The sequence below is a fragment of the Lissotriton vulgaris genome, chromosome 9, assembly GCF_964263255.1.
Source record: "Lissotriton vulgaris chromosome 9, aLisVul1.2, whole genome shotgun sequence".
Taxonomy (NCBI): domain Eukaryota; kingdom Metazoa; phylum Chordata; class Amphibia; order Caudata; family Salamandridae; genus Lissotriton; species Lissotriton vulgaris.
In genome coordinates, this window is record NC_141697.1 from 237207573 (window position 1) to 237223619 (window position 16047).

Below are 16047 nucleotides of genomic sequence, written 5' to 3' on the forward strand. Positions count from 1 at the left end.
TTTGTGATTCGCTAATTGCTAATCACAAATAGAGAGGGCTCCTCCTAATATCACAGATGCACACCTGTTGTATGGATCCTAGTAAAAGTAGTTAGGTGCTTGTAGTCAAATGAAGCAAGATAAGATGTGAGATACAGTGACGGCCCAGGTTTGATTAAGATGATTTTCTGGAATATGAATACTAGTTTCCTGATTTTGGAGCAGATAGTTCAGCCACCAAACTAAATTTCCTCTGCACATTTTACACAAATGGCAATAAGTATGATTAGGTAACTCATTTTAAATTATTACTAATTAATAGATCGGCACAGTGCAAAGATCAAGTTTCCTTCCTTATTTTTAATTTCCTTAATGAATTTTTGTTCCTTCACAGACCTTTGTTTCTTCTTTGGGGACACAGGACTACAACCTCTAAAGCCATGGACCAATGTAAGTGACTGCTGCTCTTAATTTTAGCTTTTGAACACAATCTCACGCTGTAAATTCTTTGAGGCCTTTAATAGTTTATTGTCAATTTAAATCAACCTCATTAGCTCTAATTAGGTACTCACTATAATAAAGCAATGCAAAATAGATACATTAAAAAATATAAGAAAGTTTTAAAAATATTCACAAGCTAATTTAACAAACATATTATCAGAATACAGCAATATTCTGACTATATTTAATTAATCTGCAATACACTCATTAAAACAGGGTACTAGTGCAGGGTTAGGAGGAAGTGTGCTTACGCAGTATCAACATGAATGTTAATTTACACTGTCGAGCCTTCAGCCTATGCACTTCAGCGGGATGGCGGAACAATCAAAGACTTTAACATGGGCCATGCAGATTGAAGGATAAGTGATCATTGATCTGCGAACTACAGTGCGCAAAAGGCCGGTGTTTGTTCAGTCCAACAGCACAGTATGCCACCTGCTTAAGAATGTTTACATGTAGGAAAGGATCAACACTTTCTTAGAACCGTATTTTCTTAGACAATTATAAAATCAAGTTGCAAATGTATAAAATAAATAACTGAGATGCAAAGGTGCATTCTTGCCAATCCCCTAATCACATTGCATCTGTGAACTCATTGTATTATGTGATTCTGGCTCCGTAATGTACTGTATTTGACCCACAAATCTAATCAATTTCCACCATTTTCATATCACAAATGTCATTGTCAAAGTTGCTGAAGTAGTCCACAAATTGAAAGGAAAGTAGGTTGGCCCCACTGGTGAGACTCTTTCTAGCCAGTAGGTTTAGTACTGGTGCCCCATGAAATATGGACATACCCCAAATGAAAGAGTATTTGATTCAAAGACAAAGCATCAGCCTCTGGGCCGCCTTTCTCTAAATGCCTAAGGAATATTCTTTTTGGGAACTTAACACAGCTAAGTTATAGTAATTGCAGGTGCCTCTCTAATAAACTATTCATAACTGTATAATGTCTAATTGTAGCCCACTACTTGAAAAGACCAGAGACATCACACAAAGGGCAACTCCTTTGTGATGTCAGAGCACTCTTAGATAATCTATACAACCAGCAGTATACACACAGGCGAATAATGTCCCAATGCAATGGCTTCTTCATCAGCTTCTCTTACACAAAGACAGTCTGTTTCATGAAGCATATATATCACAGTAAAACAAGTACAGCACAGGATGGAAATAGATTCAAATAAGAAATCTCCTTTCACCTAGTTTGAGCATTAGCATTTTACCTTTTATAAAAGTGCAAAAACTAGCAATTTATTTCAAAGACATATTTCCACTACTCAACCACTTGTTGATAAGTTTGATTGAATAAAGAGTGTTTTATCCTTTACATGACAGTTGACAGTAAATATGTTGTCACAAATTGAGCATCCAGAAAGTTGGTATTTAGAAAAAAAACTTCACAATGTGTTTAAAATCCATAGAAAAGATGGAAGGAGATGTTTGCTTTGTTGCCCAAAAATAAACCCAAACTTCTTAAAAGACATGGTAGCATGCCAACTTATCAAAAGTTGGTTAACTTAATAAAATGTCAAATATTTGTGGCACTACAATGGAATAAGATACGTAGAAATTCACATTTCACATCAGTTCTTAATGTAGCTTGGTCTCAAAGATGTATTTATTTATTCAAGAATGATCCTATAGTGCAACCACCACCCTGCTAGAGTCTCTTGCAATGGTCTTTTTCAATTTAAAACAGCTATCGAATAATGAAAAAATGTAAATCAGAAGTGCAGTGCACCTGTGTCAGAATTAAAGCATCAACCCACATGATACATTACATAAAATTAAATTAACATAAATATTCTTGTTGACATCGTTGGTAGATAGCCCACAAATATGATAGATCAGCCTTTATGTAGGAAGTTATTGGTCTAAACAAATGTTTCTCCTAGACTTAAGCCATCCATTAGTCATGGTTTACATTTTAACATGTGTTAAAATCTGATGCACATTTGTTGAAATGCTCTTACAACTATTAGTTTACCTATTGTAATGCTTCAAACCCTGACCCCAACTGCTCACATCCTGTTGCTGAGTGTCCTCTTAAAGAACGGGGGAAGGTGTAATCTCTATTCAAAGTGACACACTTTAGAGGTTTCATTAAGTGGTGAGGAGATGTTTGATGCTTATGTCCTTCTTTATTGTGCCTGTTACCTGTCCACCTTTACCCACCTACTCCTTCAGTCTTAAAATAAACAAAAAGCATCATAAACGTTCTAACAGGAAATAGACATGTAAATTACGTGATAACAAATCTACTTCATTAGAAAGTCACATTTGTTGAGGGAAAAGCAAAAAATTGTTGGGAAAATACAATCCTGATTCACAATGTTTTGGTTGCCACATTTTTTGCATATGGAGATGTCACTTATAAATGAGGATCTTCTGCCACTTCTGAAAATGTTTCTGCGGTCTTTGTTGTCTTTGTTGTCTAGGTGTGTATGTGTGCCTAGCGGAAAGTCAGGCCAGATTGGGATAAAAATGAGGCCAACAGCCGCAAAGTCATAGCTTTGTTCTAATTCAAAAACATTTGCATTAACTATTCCCCACTTTCCATATGTCTATATGTATAACAAAGTGTGCAAACATACAGAGCATCTAGAACCTCAATGTTTCATGGCAGTGTAAGTCAAAGGATGTATTTATATGAAAAACATTTTACCGGTGTCCAAAAAACTATTTGACAAACTTTATGTATCCCTAATCCCAAAGTAAATTTACTGTCTTTGATTAAAAAAAAATCTTTATGCTTTCATTAAAATAAATAGCTCAATAGAAACAGTATCATCATCCAGCAGTTGTACCACTGTCTATTGGCAGAAGAAAACCATCATTTTGTATACATGTTTCAAATATATAATTTTTGTTAAAAACCCCACGTAAGTTCAAATATTGATTCAATCTGACATTGTCTTTTTAATTTACAGCACAAAAGCAGAAGCAGGTAAGACATTGTATAGTATACTTTCTAAGATGGGGCAAATTTTGTGGTAGAATTAATTTCATGAAAATTCATAAATATTCAAAGGATGCCTTTTTACCTTCTTCATACAATGTGTAATATAATGCCAAAGGAGATTAGATTTTGACATCACTTTCAACTGCAGACTTACACCTAAATATAGATTTGAATGTCTCCTCCCTCTGAGATCAGAGAGTGTACGTTCCTACTAATAACTTTCCATATATATTTAGAGCTCTCTGCCACTGGGGCAGAGATCTCTTTGATAAAAGGAAGGGGGAAATTATTGAAGGTTATTACTTAAAAAAGATTTTAAAATCTTTCAATGCAAACTACAAAGATAAAATAATTAAAAATAATAATTTATAACTAGATAACATATAATGTTACAGCATATTAGCTCGACCAAATCCATCATCATCATATAAATTAAATATATTAATATATATTCATTTTGTAACTATTTGTTTTCACCAAAATAAAAACTCCTACCCTAACCAGCATTTAATTTTTTTTATATTTACGATATTAAATAAACATACATGTAATAAGGCAACGAAAAAATAATGGAACATTACATAATCCATTTTGCATATTTTTAGCACTAAATATTTGTTTAATTAACAAATGTAAATAATTTAATAAGATTAACATTATTTCCCATGGGTCGCTATTTTTAATCCTCTGCCTCCTTTGGTTTCTATGGAGTGTGTTACAGCACCAGTGATTGGTGATTTGAGGTAACTAGAAATACCGAAAGGTTGGGTTGAAATACATATAGACCAACCTGTGTTCTACTCTTTTGTGGTTTAGTACGTTTAGAAGTGAAGTTTTTGAATGGTAATGGCCTTAATCTTCTGTAGGTTTGTGTTTGTATTAGCATGTATCTGCCTAAATTACTATTTTTTTCTAAAACCCTCCTGTTTAGGAGCAGATATTTCCCATTTTCCAACCACTTCCCATGTTTAGAGATTTCTGCTTCATTGGCAGGGACCACCGCATAGAAAAGATCAGAGAGCCACAGGTGCAGGTCTTCACCTGTAAAAAATTATTAGGATTTTGTAGTGTGTGAGTAGTACCACTGTGGTACTATCAAACATACTGCAAAACGTAGTTTGTGAGCAGGCGTCAGTATCATTAATGACTTGGAAGATGGTGGTCACCATAAATGGGACTCCAGAAGATCAGTGACCCCAGCAGATTTTTACAATGTCCCCCAAGACCCCATTCTTTGAGTTGAAAAATTATCAACACAGATTTTGGAGGGACATCTGAGAACCTTTCAACTACTAGGCCTTTGTTTTTTATTCATGTTATTTATTTTGCTTTCTAGACATGTCCCTTCCATTCTTCAGGTTCAGACTTCATATATCTATAGTGATGACAATTTCAGTTAGTGCTCTTTTCACTGCTAAATAGTTAATTCATTACATAATATGCAACCTTCAAATAACCGCCTTGTGAAGCAGTCTTCGCAGAATTATCAAATAATCCTTTGCAATTGCATCACTAGATACATCCATTAATCCCTTATTATCTGTTAGGATAGGAGTCTTCAGAAACATTTTCTGTAAAGGTTTTTCCAAACTGTTTGCCGCAGTGCTTGTTAGTAAATATAAAATATGCAGAAAACATGAATGGCTTGTTACTGCTAAGGCTATCAGAGCCAAATCCATCAAATCTTTCTACAAATGTGTTAAAATATAAATGTCAATTGTTTGTTATTCAATTTGCCAATTACCAATTGTATTGATGAGATGGAGCAAAAACCCATAAAACGAGTACAAAATTCATCTATTCAGTTTAGAATGGCTGTAACCTAACACAAGCACCAGTTGCCTTTCCCCTCTTTTACAATTGCGAATTTGTTAATTCTGCTGACTCTCTGTGGCAATGACACCATATCTTTAAGCATCAATTAGAGATTGGTGTCACTTGGCCTGGGGAAGATGACATATAAAGAAGTTGACATCCAAGTACCCAGTGCCCTTTAAAACTCTCATAGAGCTATCCACAATGTCATCCAAATTCAGATTGAGTTGTGTGACTGAGCTTGTGAATAAATGAATTTCAAATGCATTGTGTTGAAGAAAATATTTCATTTACAATAATAAAAACATAGAGATAAAATTCAAGATGACCTTAATAATAATAATAAATGTTTTAATAAATAAATAATGACCAGCAACCCAGTCAATTGACATAAAAATATACAAATAAGTAGTAAGCAAATGATTCTACAAATAGATTATTCTATGATATCATGCTTTTAATTGTAGATGAAATAAGTGAAGTCCAAACATTTGGACAATTTCCCAATAAAGTGATTGTCTTTTGATTGTCTTTTGAGCACTGTTTGTTCTACGTCCCCTCAAACTGCCAATCTGTATCAGTTTTGATATATTAATCTACATTTATATATGATTGCAAATGTTGAGGTCCTCCTGTCTGCTATTACTCATGAGGGTTTTCCATCAAGTCCCTCCACTCTGACTGAGGAATCTTTGTGAGATCTGTTAGTGGAGGAAGGTTATTGTCTGCAATGATCTTTTCCGCAGCCACAATGCCTAATCTGGTTTTAGAACTGATAGCTTATCTGAGTTGCAATACCATTTGTTTTTTAATGGGTTATCATCAGTGGCAAAAAAATTCACAGACAAAATTTAGAATAGCCCTTGCATGATTTTGGTCATTCCCACATTCACTTTTAGGCTATCACCTAGGCTGTCATTTTGTAGATGTAATAGTTTAGATTGGAGACCTGCAGGAGTTTAAAAAAAGATGACAGTATCATCTGCATATGTCAAATAGGTGATAGATATATGTCCAAGTTACTGAGAAAGACCATTTGTATTATCATGATATTGGTTTACATCTCATATACATAAGGAAAAAAGTAGGAGGGGGCTAAAAAGCATCATGTTTTAACCAATTGTAAATTATCATTTTCAGAGAGGGTGATCTCCCATTGAGCTGCCTTCTAAGTCAGGTTCCCTCATGTAGGGATATCAAAAAGTGTAATAATGAGTGATCAATTTCTCATTTTATAATGTATTCTCTAAATTCCAGTGGTTAAGCCCTTTGTATAACCTATGTAACATGGTTGCACTCAACATGATTTTCGTTTTAATGTACTATCCACCAATTACGAATTAGCATCAATATTGTATGGTGCACAGCATCCAGGCCAGAATCCGGATTTATTGAGAGGGAGTAAGTTCAGAATTTCAGCCATGAAATGCAGATTGTTAATTGGAAATTTACCAAAAAGCTTTCCCTCCACATTGAGGAGGGCAATGAGATGATAGTGTTGAGATCACCAGCTCGCCCTTCTTTGTACAGCAGACGTAATAATGCCCCTTTGCATGAGTGAGGAATGGGGCTGAATCCAGAATTGTTAGGATTGTTAAGATCTGTATCTGATTTTAAGACCGAATACCATTATGGCCTGCCACTGTAGATCCTCAAGCATTTCTAATCAAATAAGGGTTTTTTTAATAGGAAAAACAAATTAAATATTTGCACAAAGAATATTAGTATATGTTTCCACTTCTCATATGGTATGTAATGTTCGGTTGCATTTTTGTAGGTTTTCCAACTATTGACCAAAATAACTTCCCATTCACATTTTTTGTTCTCCTTAATCTTATTGCCCGAACGCGACCTTGCAGGGTTTTGAAGAGAGCTCTAAATTGTCTTCAGTATTCACTTATGAATCTTTGGAGTTAGAATAGCAGTGAACCTATCTTTAACTGTTAAGGCAACAGGCAAAGATCTGGAGTTTACATTAAACACACAGTTTCTAAAATGGAAATATATTCAATTTTTCTCAAAAACACAAGCTTAGCCAGCACTTGTCTTGCAACTTGTGAATGTTATGCCTTTTTTCAAGGAAAGAACCATGGGTTTAGGGCAATAGAAAAACATTTTAAGGATCTCATTATAAGGTTTGATATGCGGCACAGAGATTTCTGATCAAGCTGTGTATCAAACCTGGTACCTACCCTTTAAAAATATCACATTAATAGTTACCTATACAATCATAAACTGTGGTCAACCCCTTTCTAATTAGGAGACAGAATTCTCCAAGAAGCTAATAAGATCCCAAAGCCATATCAATCAATCAATCAATCAGATTCAAAGAGTGCAGCTGTATCATCTGTGTGAGTCTTTAGGAGGTGGGGTAATGAATAGCCTGTTTTTCCATTGTTTGAAAATCTAAGTCTTGAGGTCCTTCCTGACCTTACTCAGCTGAGGAATCTGTCTACCTCCACCCTCCTTCCAGTACAATTATTTTATAGAAGCCTAGATTACCATCCATACAAAATGGGAGGAAAGGGGTTTTATAGAACAATGTGGTAAATAACTGGAATCCATCAAAGATCTCTTCTTGAGAAATAGAATAGATATTAATTGAAGCACAGATAACAAACATGCAGCTCCTCATCTGGCCAGGCTCCAACTGTCTACAGCTGGAACGCTAGATCAACCAGGGTATGCAAGGAACATTGGCAGTATTCTAGAAGTGACACAGAACTAATGAAGTAGGAAAACAGACTAAATATGAACAACATACAATGGTATTTACAACAAACACCTACAAATCTACCTCTCTGTAACCATAAGTAAAAATGGTGAAACTGCTGGGTGCTCAAGTAGGCTCACCACTGGAATTTTACAACAGACTCCATCTGTTGCATAATGTAGGGCATTTGATGGCTCCCGCCTTCAGCCTCTTTAGTCAAATACATATGTACTGTAGTACAGTATCCTGAGAATCTGATTATTCTGTCTGACGGGTTTAATTTTCATTGCCACTCACACCACAAAACAAAGGGGTCAATAGGCTGAATGTAGCAAGATGGGAGAGTGCACACCCCTGGAAGGCAGTGAAATGTTTACTACTAACATGAGATGCAGGAGTTGTCCTTCCGCCACTGTTAACCTCATCGGGGTCTTTAACTGTGTATAAGTGGGGATTAAGAGAAAATATAGCAAAACAAATGTCCTTCATTTAAAACAAATTTAAAGCAAGAAATTAGTCTGGACTACAAAATAACTGCTCATAATAGGAGCTCTGGATAAGCCTATCGAGCAAAAGAAATTACTGGTAAAGAAACACCTCTATGATGAAGCAATCAGAAATTGATATTTTGACTGAAAGGCACACTTAGTATTATTACCATATTTCCCTACTTCAGAGCAATAAAGTTGCTGTGGCTAAATTCCCAATGTACAAGGCAGTGAAAACTTAGGTCAGCACCTTTTGCTTATTTTGAAAGGGATTTCCTTTATTGCTCATTCCGACCAACCAGTATTTCCATTACTCCATCAGCCATCAGTGCAGCTACTCAAGCAGCCAGTTATGATCACGCCCCATCAGTGAGTTTTGGCTAGCCAACATCAATCAGTAGTTCCTTATCCATCATAGCCAATAATGTTCTTCCCTGAATAGCCAGTGCTTTACAGCCATTGATCCTCAGCCTGTGATGGCCATACTCAAAGATCTCGAAGAAACAGCTGTCATTGCTGATGCAAACATTGCTAGTCTTGCTCATACGTCATCCCGCAGTGAGCTAATACTACATCTGCCAGTAGTATATTATTCCAGATAGTGTTGATCATCCCTCCATCAGCCAGTACTACTCATCTACCTGCAAGCAACATTCCCAGAACTCCAGCCAGCATCCTCCAGTATTGCTCATTCACCATCTGCAAGTATTCGCAATGCTTTGGCCAGAATTGCATATCCCTCATCAGCCAGTATTACTTTTCTACTATCCATCAGTATTGACAATTCTTAACCGAGTATTGTTCATCCCCCATCAGCCTGTATTGCTCATCCACTATCCGCGAGTATCACCAATACTCCAACCAGTATTACTGTAATGGTTATTCCCCAATCACCAGTAATGTTCTTCCAAAATCAGCCAGTATTGCTCACCCCACATCAATGATCCTCAGGAAACTAAAATGACCTAACAAAACACTAGTGCAGATCCTGCAAAGCCATCGTAGCTGATATAAGCATATTGAAGTACTTTATAAATTCCCGAAAATGTAACACAAAATAACAGACATTAAAACTCTCTCCATGGGTATACATAGGGTCTAATTTACTAAGCTATTTGAATATGTAAGTGCACTTTAAACATAAAAGCAGAAATGTTATGTGTACAACCATGTTTGTAATTCACAAACTGGATTTATAGGCATAAAAAGATTTAGGCACTCATAATTTTCCAAGTGAGAAAATCTTCTCCTAAGAATTAGATGTGGAAATACACAGGCAAATGCATCAAGAAAAGCTTTTGTGAGTCCTTAATTGAGATTATCAAGGAAACGCAAGTAAGGACTCTCAAAAGCCTATGCTTGTAGGAATCGCTATTAAAATAGCGATTCCTAAAGATTCCTTAATTGCGAGTCATGAAGGAAAGGCTTCCCATTCATTCATATGGGCCTACAGGCCCACATGAATGAATGGGTAATTGCATGTGCAATTTGGGAGTACTCTCAAATAGCGCCTGCAATTTCAAGGGTGCAAAGGTGTCAAAATGACACCCTGTTGCACCCCGGAAATTGTGATGTACACCCATGTTGCGCACACACATGCCCTAAGGGCATGTGTGTGAGAAACCTGAAACCTTAAAAAATGCACTTTAATGCATTTTTCAACGTTTTTGCAAAATACAGACCAGAGTAATTTCTCTGTATTTTGCGGCCCCCAAATATCGAATTTGCTATTTCTAGGTGCTTCTAGCATTGCATTTAAGGAATCGCAAATTGCGATTCCTTAAATGCAATTGCAATTTAAGTAATCGCAATAAATTGCAATTTCTTACATTGCAAGTGCCTAACACAGTGGCTGGGGGGTGGGGGGGGAGGGGTTGATGGATGACAATGAAGAAAGCATTTTTAAAATAGGGAATAAAGAACGTACTTAACTGCTGCCCACACTCTTCTGCTCTGTGTCCTCTCTGCAGCACTCATGCTTGAAAGAAGCGTCAGAATTGGCTGGAGCTGCGTGAATTTGCACTACCATTGGGAATGGTAGCCTGTGCCAACCCGGTATCGCAGCTAGTTTCGAAACAGCTCAGTGCACTTTGCCGGTTTGGCCTGCCTGAGATGGCCAGTCAAACCATCATGTGCATTGCCCACCATTCCCTCTCGTTACTGCCCTTGCGATGGCTCCAACACCAAGACTCGCCCGCCCTTAGAATCAGAAAAATAAACTGTTTTATTTTCGTTTTATTTTTCAAATTTTGAGACAGGCAAATGGGGGAGACAAGCTAATCCGTCATAGCAGAGAAGCTGCAATTGGGAACAAGAAGAGGGGAATATGGCAGAAAATTTCTGGGGTGTAGCTAAAAGGGCTTCTGACAGGCGAATCATATTTTCCCAAAAGACAAAAACAAATATGTGCAACTGTACACTGTCCATATGAAATGGATACAGACCTGATTTCTCATGTTCGTAAACAAAAAATCCCATATATCTTCTATCATTATTTACATGAATCTGTCTATCAAGACAAGAAGTTGCATGTGTATTCCTAATAATCTTAGTGAATTCCCAAACGATCACGAGTTTCCACCAATAATAATAAGATGCTCAACGGAGTAAACTTAAATTTTTTTTAACAACTCTCGCACCTTTAGTAGTTTTATGTAGAATTAATAATATTCTTCTAATGGAGATACATGTACAGGAAACTCTATCATGCTTAGTTTCTAGCTAAATTAAAATTAACAAATAGCAGAGAGAAGAGGCTACCTGTTACAGCTCATTTCTATTATTTAATAAATGCTGTTAAAGTAAATATTAAGATATGACATGCCCCTTCTGCACACATGTTAGCAAACCAGGAGCAGAGTTGATGACACAGCATTCATAGATGCTCTGCTGATATCTATGTTGTCATATGTGACTTCTGAACTCATTGACAATGTCATCAGTTGTGTCATCAATGGCAACATTGTTGGTGTTACAAAACGTGGGAAATAGTTGCTCTGCTAAAATAGATGTAACCTCTTTATGGGAGTAGGAAATTTAAAAAAAAACTTGAAAACAAAAAAGCTAAACTTTTCATGTAATTTAAGTGATATCATATGCTTCATGTAGATCTGTGAAAATTGTATTTTCTTACATGCTGTTCCCTTCCCAAATCAGGCCCAGTGCTGCATTAAGGCAAATGGGGTCAGTTGCCTTACTGTGCCACTACAAGATGCCACATGAGAATACGAGGCATCAAATATTGCCTTTTTGATATAAGAAAAGGAGCCCAAAAATATGAAAATATCATTTTGACTAAGGATCTGAGAATCCTTGCACTGGAACTGCTGACATGTACAGAAATTGCAGTGGCTCAAATTAGACAGATATATCCTTGTTCTTCATTGGTTCAGTGTTGTGCATGGTATTGCTTCACTGATCACCAGGGAAGTGTGTTGATTGTGTGTCTCTTGTGCATGTGTAATGTAGATTCTTCTGTTTGATAAATAACTGTGCTTATCATGAAACAGATTTTGATTAATTTTAGTGAACCAAAAACCGACCATTTCTCCATCTTGTTCTTTTTCTTTTCTCACTAGGAAAAAGAAAGTGAAGGAACATGCGGAGTTCAAAAAGACCAAAATGGACAAAAGCAAGACCAAGCACAAGACAAACCACAGGACAAAGGCTATGGCCAGCAGCAAGGACAAGGAATCAGTCCTGGCAAGGGAAAAGACCAAGAAGCAGGCCAAGGCCATGGCCAGGACTATGGGAAACAAGGAGCTCAAGGGACATGCTTCGGAGTAGCACAGGGAAAAGGTGAAGCAAAGGACCAGGGTAAAGGCCAGGGATATGGTCAGGGAAAAGACCAGCCAAAAGACCAGGGATATGGTCAGGGAAAAGACCAGCCAAAAGACCAGGGATATGGTCAGGGAAAAGACCAGCCAAAAGACCAGGGATATGGTCAGGGAAAAGACCAGCCAAAAGACCAGGGATATGGTCACGGAAAAGATTTTGTAAAAGACCAGGGATATGGTCACGGAAAAGATTTAGTAAAAGACATGGGGAAAGACCAAGGGAAAGACACAGGAAAAGGTCAGGGAAAAGATCAAGGAAAAGACCAGGAATATGGTCAGGGGAAAGCTGAAGAAAAAGAAGTAGGAGGCGGCAAAGCACAAGACCAGTGGCAAAGCTATGGAGAAAAACAAGGAAAGGGCCAAGCAGAAGACAAGGGAAAGGGTCAAGAACATGGAAAACAAGGACAGGGTCATGAAGAGAGCCAAGGACAGGGATATGATGGAAAGTGCCAGGGTAAAGACAAAGGACAAAAGCAGGGAAAGTAACAAAGGAAGCTTGTATTAAGGGAACACAACATGGAATACTGCAAATAAAAGCCTTAGTCTATTAAGGCATGTTGTACAGAATCTGCATTCAACAAACATCTCATCAATTAAAGAGCCTAAAACTATGCAATCAAGCTCTATCTAGAATTAGGATTTGATATTTTTAAAATGTACACAGTTGCAGTGAATACTTTAAAATAAATGTATGAATCAATTATCACTTTGTCAGTGCATTCTGTGCAAAAAATACATTTTCATTGATTTGTAAAATCACTCTTTCTACAATTATGTAGAACACTAGAGAAACAAATTGCATTGGATGGACTTAACTCCCTTTCAATAGTAGAGAGAACTAAGACTCATCAAAATCACATCCACTCTGATGATTTTTATCCACACACTGGTTGTGTTTGATCTATTGGGAAAGCAATGCTTCGAACAGAGAAATGTAGTTATACAGCTTCTTTTATTCCATCACCGGATCTCGGTATATGCTTGAATTCAAAGGTCATGGTGGGCTTCTTTCTGTGTCTTTAGGTAACCCCCTTAATTTCTATACACAACTCTCTATTGTCTGATGTAATATATTCAGGAGGAAGCTGGTGATAAGATGGGGAGAGTGTAGCTGGATAAAAATAGCAGATTTAAGGAAAGAAGTGCCGAAATGCCAAGAAAATATCAAAAAGGGGGTAAGTAGAGAGAGAGGGAGAGAGAAAGAGATAATGATGCAAGAAACCCATCTGCCTAGTAGAGTATTTCTGACTACGTTTCTTCGTTTTGAACCCCTATATTTTTGGCATCTAGAGTGGACAGAGGCCCACTAAACAACTCCCAAACAGCATTGTTTACTATATATGAGTGCTTTCCTCTGGAAATGCAACCCCTTCTATTGTAACATTAGTTTGACTGTTTCACAGAGCCTCACGCTTCAATTGGACATTAGTAAAATATCAATAGCTTACTCTATGAGGCAGCATTAAGCAAAGAGGCCATCCTGCATGTTCCCTTTGGGTCAGTTCGAAATTTTGGAGCAGGATACATATTTCCACACTTCATAATATATGTCATACACTTAAAGTGCTTTCTTGACCCCTGATTGTTGTGTTGAAGTTCTCTTGTTTCAGAAGGATAAAAATAAATAATTAAATGACAATCTCATATTGGCCTGAAAAGATAAAATCTGCAATAAGTCATTAGTTTATTGCCTTTGTTTTGTCACTTCTGACCGAAGGTTTTCGCATCTGTTCAGGACTCTTAGCAACACTACCCACATTGTCTAGAAACCTGTAATTAAATGGGAACACTCACAATGCCCAGGAGGAAGGTATGAAAAGGCTTGCTGTACTCAAACATGCTAGTGAAAACCTGTGCCTTCATCTTTTCAAGAAGGGATTTATTCCAGACTCTATCTCCACTATTCAGTGGAGCATCACGTGGAAAGGCCAACAGAAGCTGAAATGCCTTTTAAGTAGACTCAACTAAACAGGTTAGTGGTAGTTGGACCTGGATGGCAGAAGAGTTTCTCATGGAAGCCTGAAGCCATGCAAGATATTTATTTGAAAAGAGTTCTGAGAGACTCGTTGTAACAATGTACATGCTCCTGAACCAGGAACTACATCACACTGTTGTAAATGGGGGAATATAGACCAAAGGAACTTGTTAGTATTTGCACTAAAATAACCTAACAATAATATACTATTCCTTCTTATAAAAAACCATGCCATCAGGCCTACTGGCACTTCAGAACTAGTCAGTTAGAAGCAGGAGAAAGACATTGACACCTGGCAGATAGAAGCAAACCTGCCTGTTGGAGGAACACTGGAAGGACTAGTCCTCCTCTGCTTGAGTTACTCTTATCCTGGCATTTGACTCCAAAATAGAGAGAATCAGAGTCTTAACCTGGCTCACAGAGAGGTTGGGACCAAGCCTGTGTGGGGCAGCTACCTCCTTGCTGGAAATACTTGCTTTTAGAGTCTCTAAGTCCATGAAATCCAAGAAGTTCAAGATCAGAGAAGGCAGCTGCCAGTTCAGATCATCACAGTTAACTAGAGCGCATGTAGAACATAGTGCATCAGCTCTGGGGAGCCTTTTTCAAGTTCTTCAAAGTGGACTTGGACAGCCACAGTCACTATTAAAACATCTGCAGGAAATATATTTTGCTCAAGACGCCATAAAGATTTAAAAACTACTACTACTGCAAGAGAGCAGCTTACACATCTGAAAGCCAGCAGGACTATCAGCTTGAAGAGATAGTCTGCAGCACATAGGTTACCTCCTTTCATCTAATTTCGAATGCTTTGTTTGAAAACCTTTGGTGTTAGGGCCCATGCTGCTTGTGAAATGATGACTTTGTTTGCTACCTTTTACTACCCATCCATTATTCACAATTTTTAAAAATTAAGACGGCGGACAACAGCTGTGCCACATCATGCTGTTGAACTGTGATGGCCATTCTGTACTTCCTCCTTTCAAAGCAGTGGTATTTCAATCATGCACATTTCTGTGAGGGAGTTGAGAAGAGTGACTCAAGTAGATGACAGTGGATCTGAAAGTCACAGAAAACACGACACAGTAATTCACAAAATACACTCAACTGAAGAGGTCTGCAATTAATGTTGGAAATGTTGAGTAAATAAAATCAGGCACAATAGTAGCCAGTGGGTCAGGTGTCCGGGAAGCAAGTTGAAGTGGTAGTGTAGGCTCACGGAACACTCGTTCATTATCTCAGACACATAATGAAAGTTATCATGGTGCAGATGTTTCAGAGATGCTTCAGGACTGGTCTTAGTCCACAGGGCTGCAGGTTTATATGGCTTCTGGATAGCCTTTCACATGAAATTGTCTACCATTTACCATTCAGGTCTCAATCAGCTGGGCTTACATCTAGTCTGCAAGGTCTGTAAATGCTCATCTCTAATATGGGGTATCCAGCACCTCCCAAGCAGGCCATAGCCAAAGATCTAGGAGTCTTCCCATCCATAGTGGGAGAGCAACTTTAAATCCTGAATTAACACCTCTAATCAATTGGTGCTCCAAAGCTTCTTCTGTCATGGCAGACACAGATGATAATGACAGAGGTTGGCATATGGTTTACATTTATATAAGATGCTTTTAATTTCATCAGACAAAAGGTTAAGTTAAAAGTGAAGTATTGTGAGGTTGTGAAGTTTGTTATACATTTGGATATTTAACATATTTATCTTTGTTCAGCGGGAAAATTGGTTTCTACGGTGAGCTCATGTTCACAAATGGCAGATAAATAGT

General features: G+C 37.5%; 1 protein-coding gene across 2 annotated transcripts; it reads left to right on the forward strand.

Moving 5' to 3' along the window:
• Positions 1–404: 404 nt before the first annotated feature.
• LOC147689886 (uncharacterized) lies at positions 405–13000 on the forward strand. 2 transcript variants are annotated; one of them, XM_086937386.1, is made up of 4 exons: positions 405–429; positions 3414–3430; positions 12040–12336; positions 12445–13000. In XM_086937386.1, exons 1-4 carry the CDS (start codon positions 420–422, stop codon positions 12781–12783), a joined length of 663 nt encoding a protein of 220 aa, XP_086793512.1. In that variant the 5' UTR covers positions 405–419; the 3' UTR covers positions 12784–13000. The 2 variants fall into 2 exon arrangements, with proteins under 2 accessions (XP_086793512.1, XP_086793511.1); XM_086937385.1 differs by having other exon boundaries at positions 12040–13000.
• The last annotated feature ends 3047 nt before the right edge of the window (positions 13001–16047 follow it).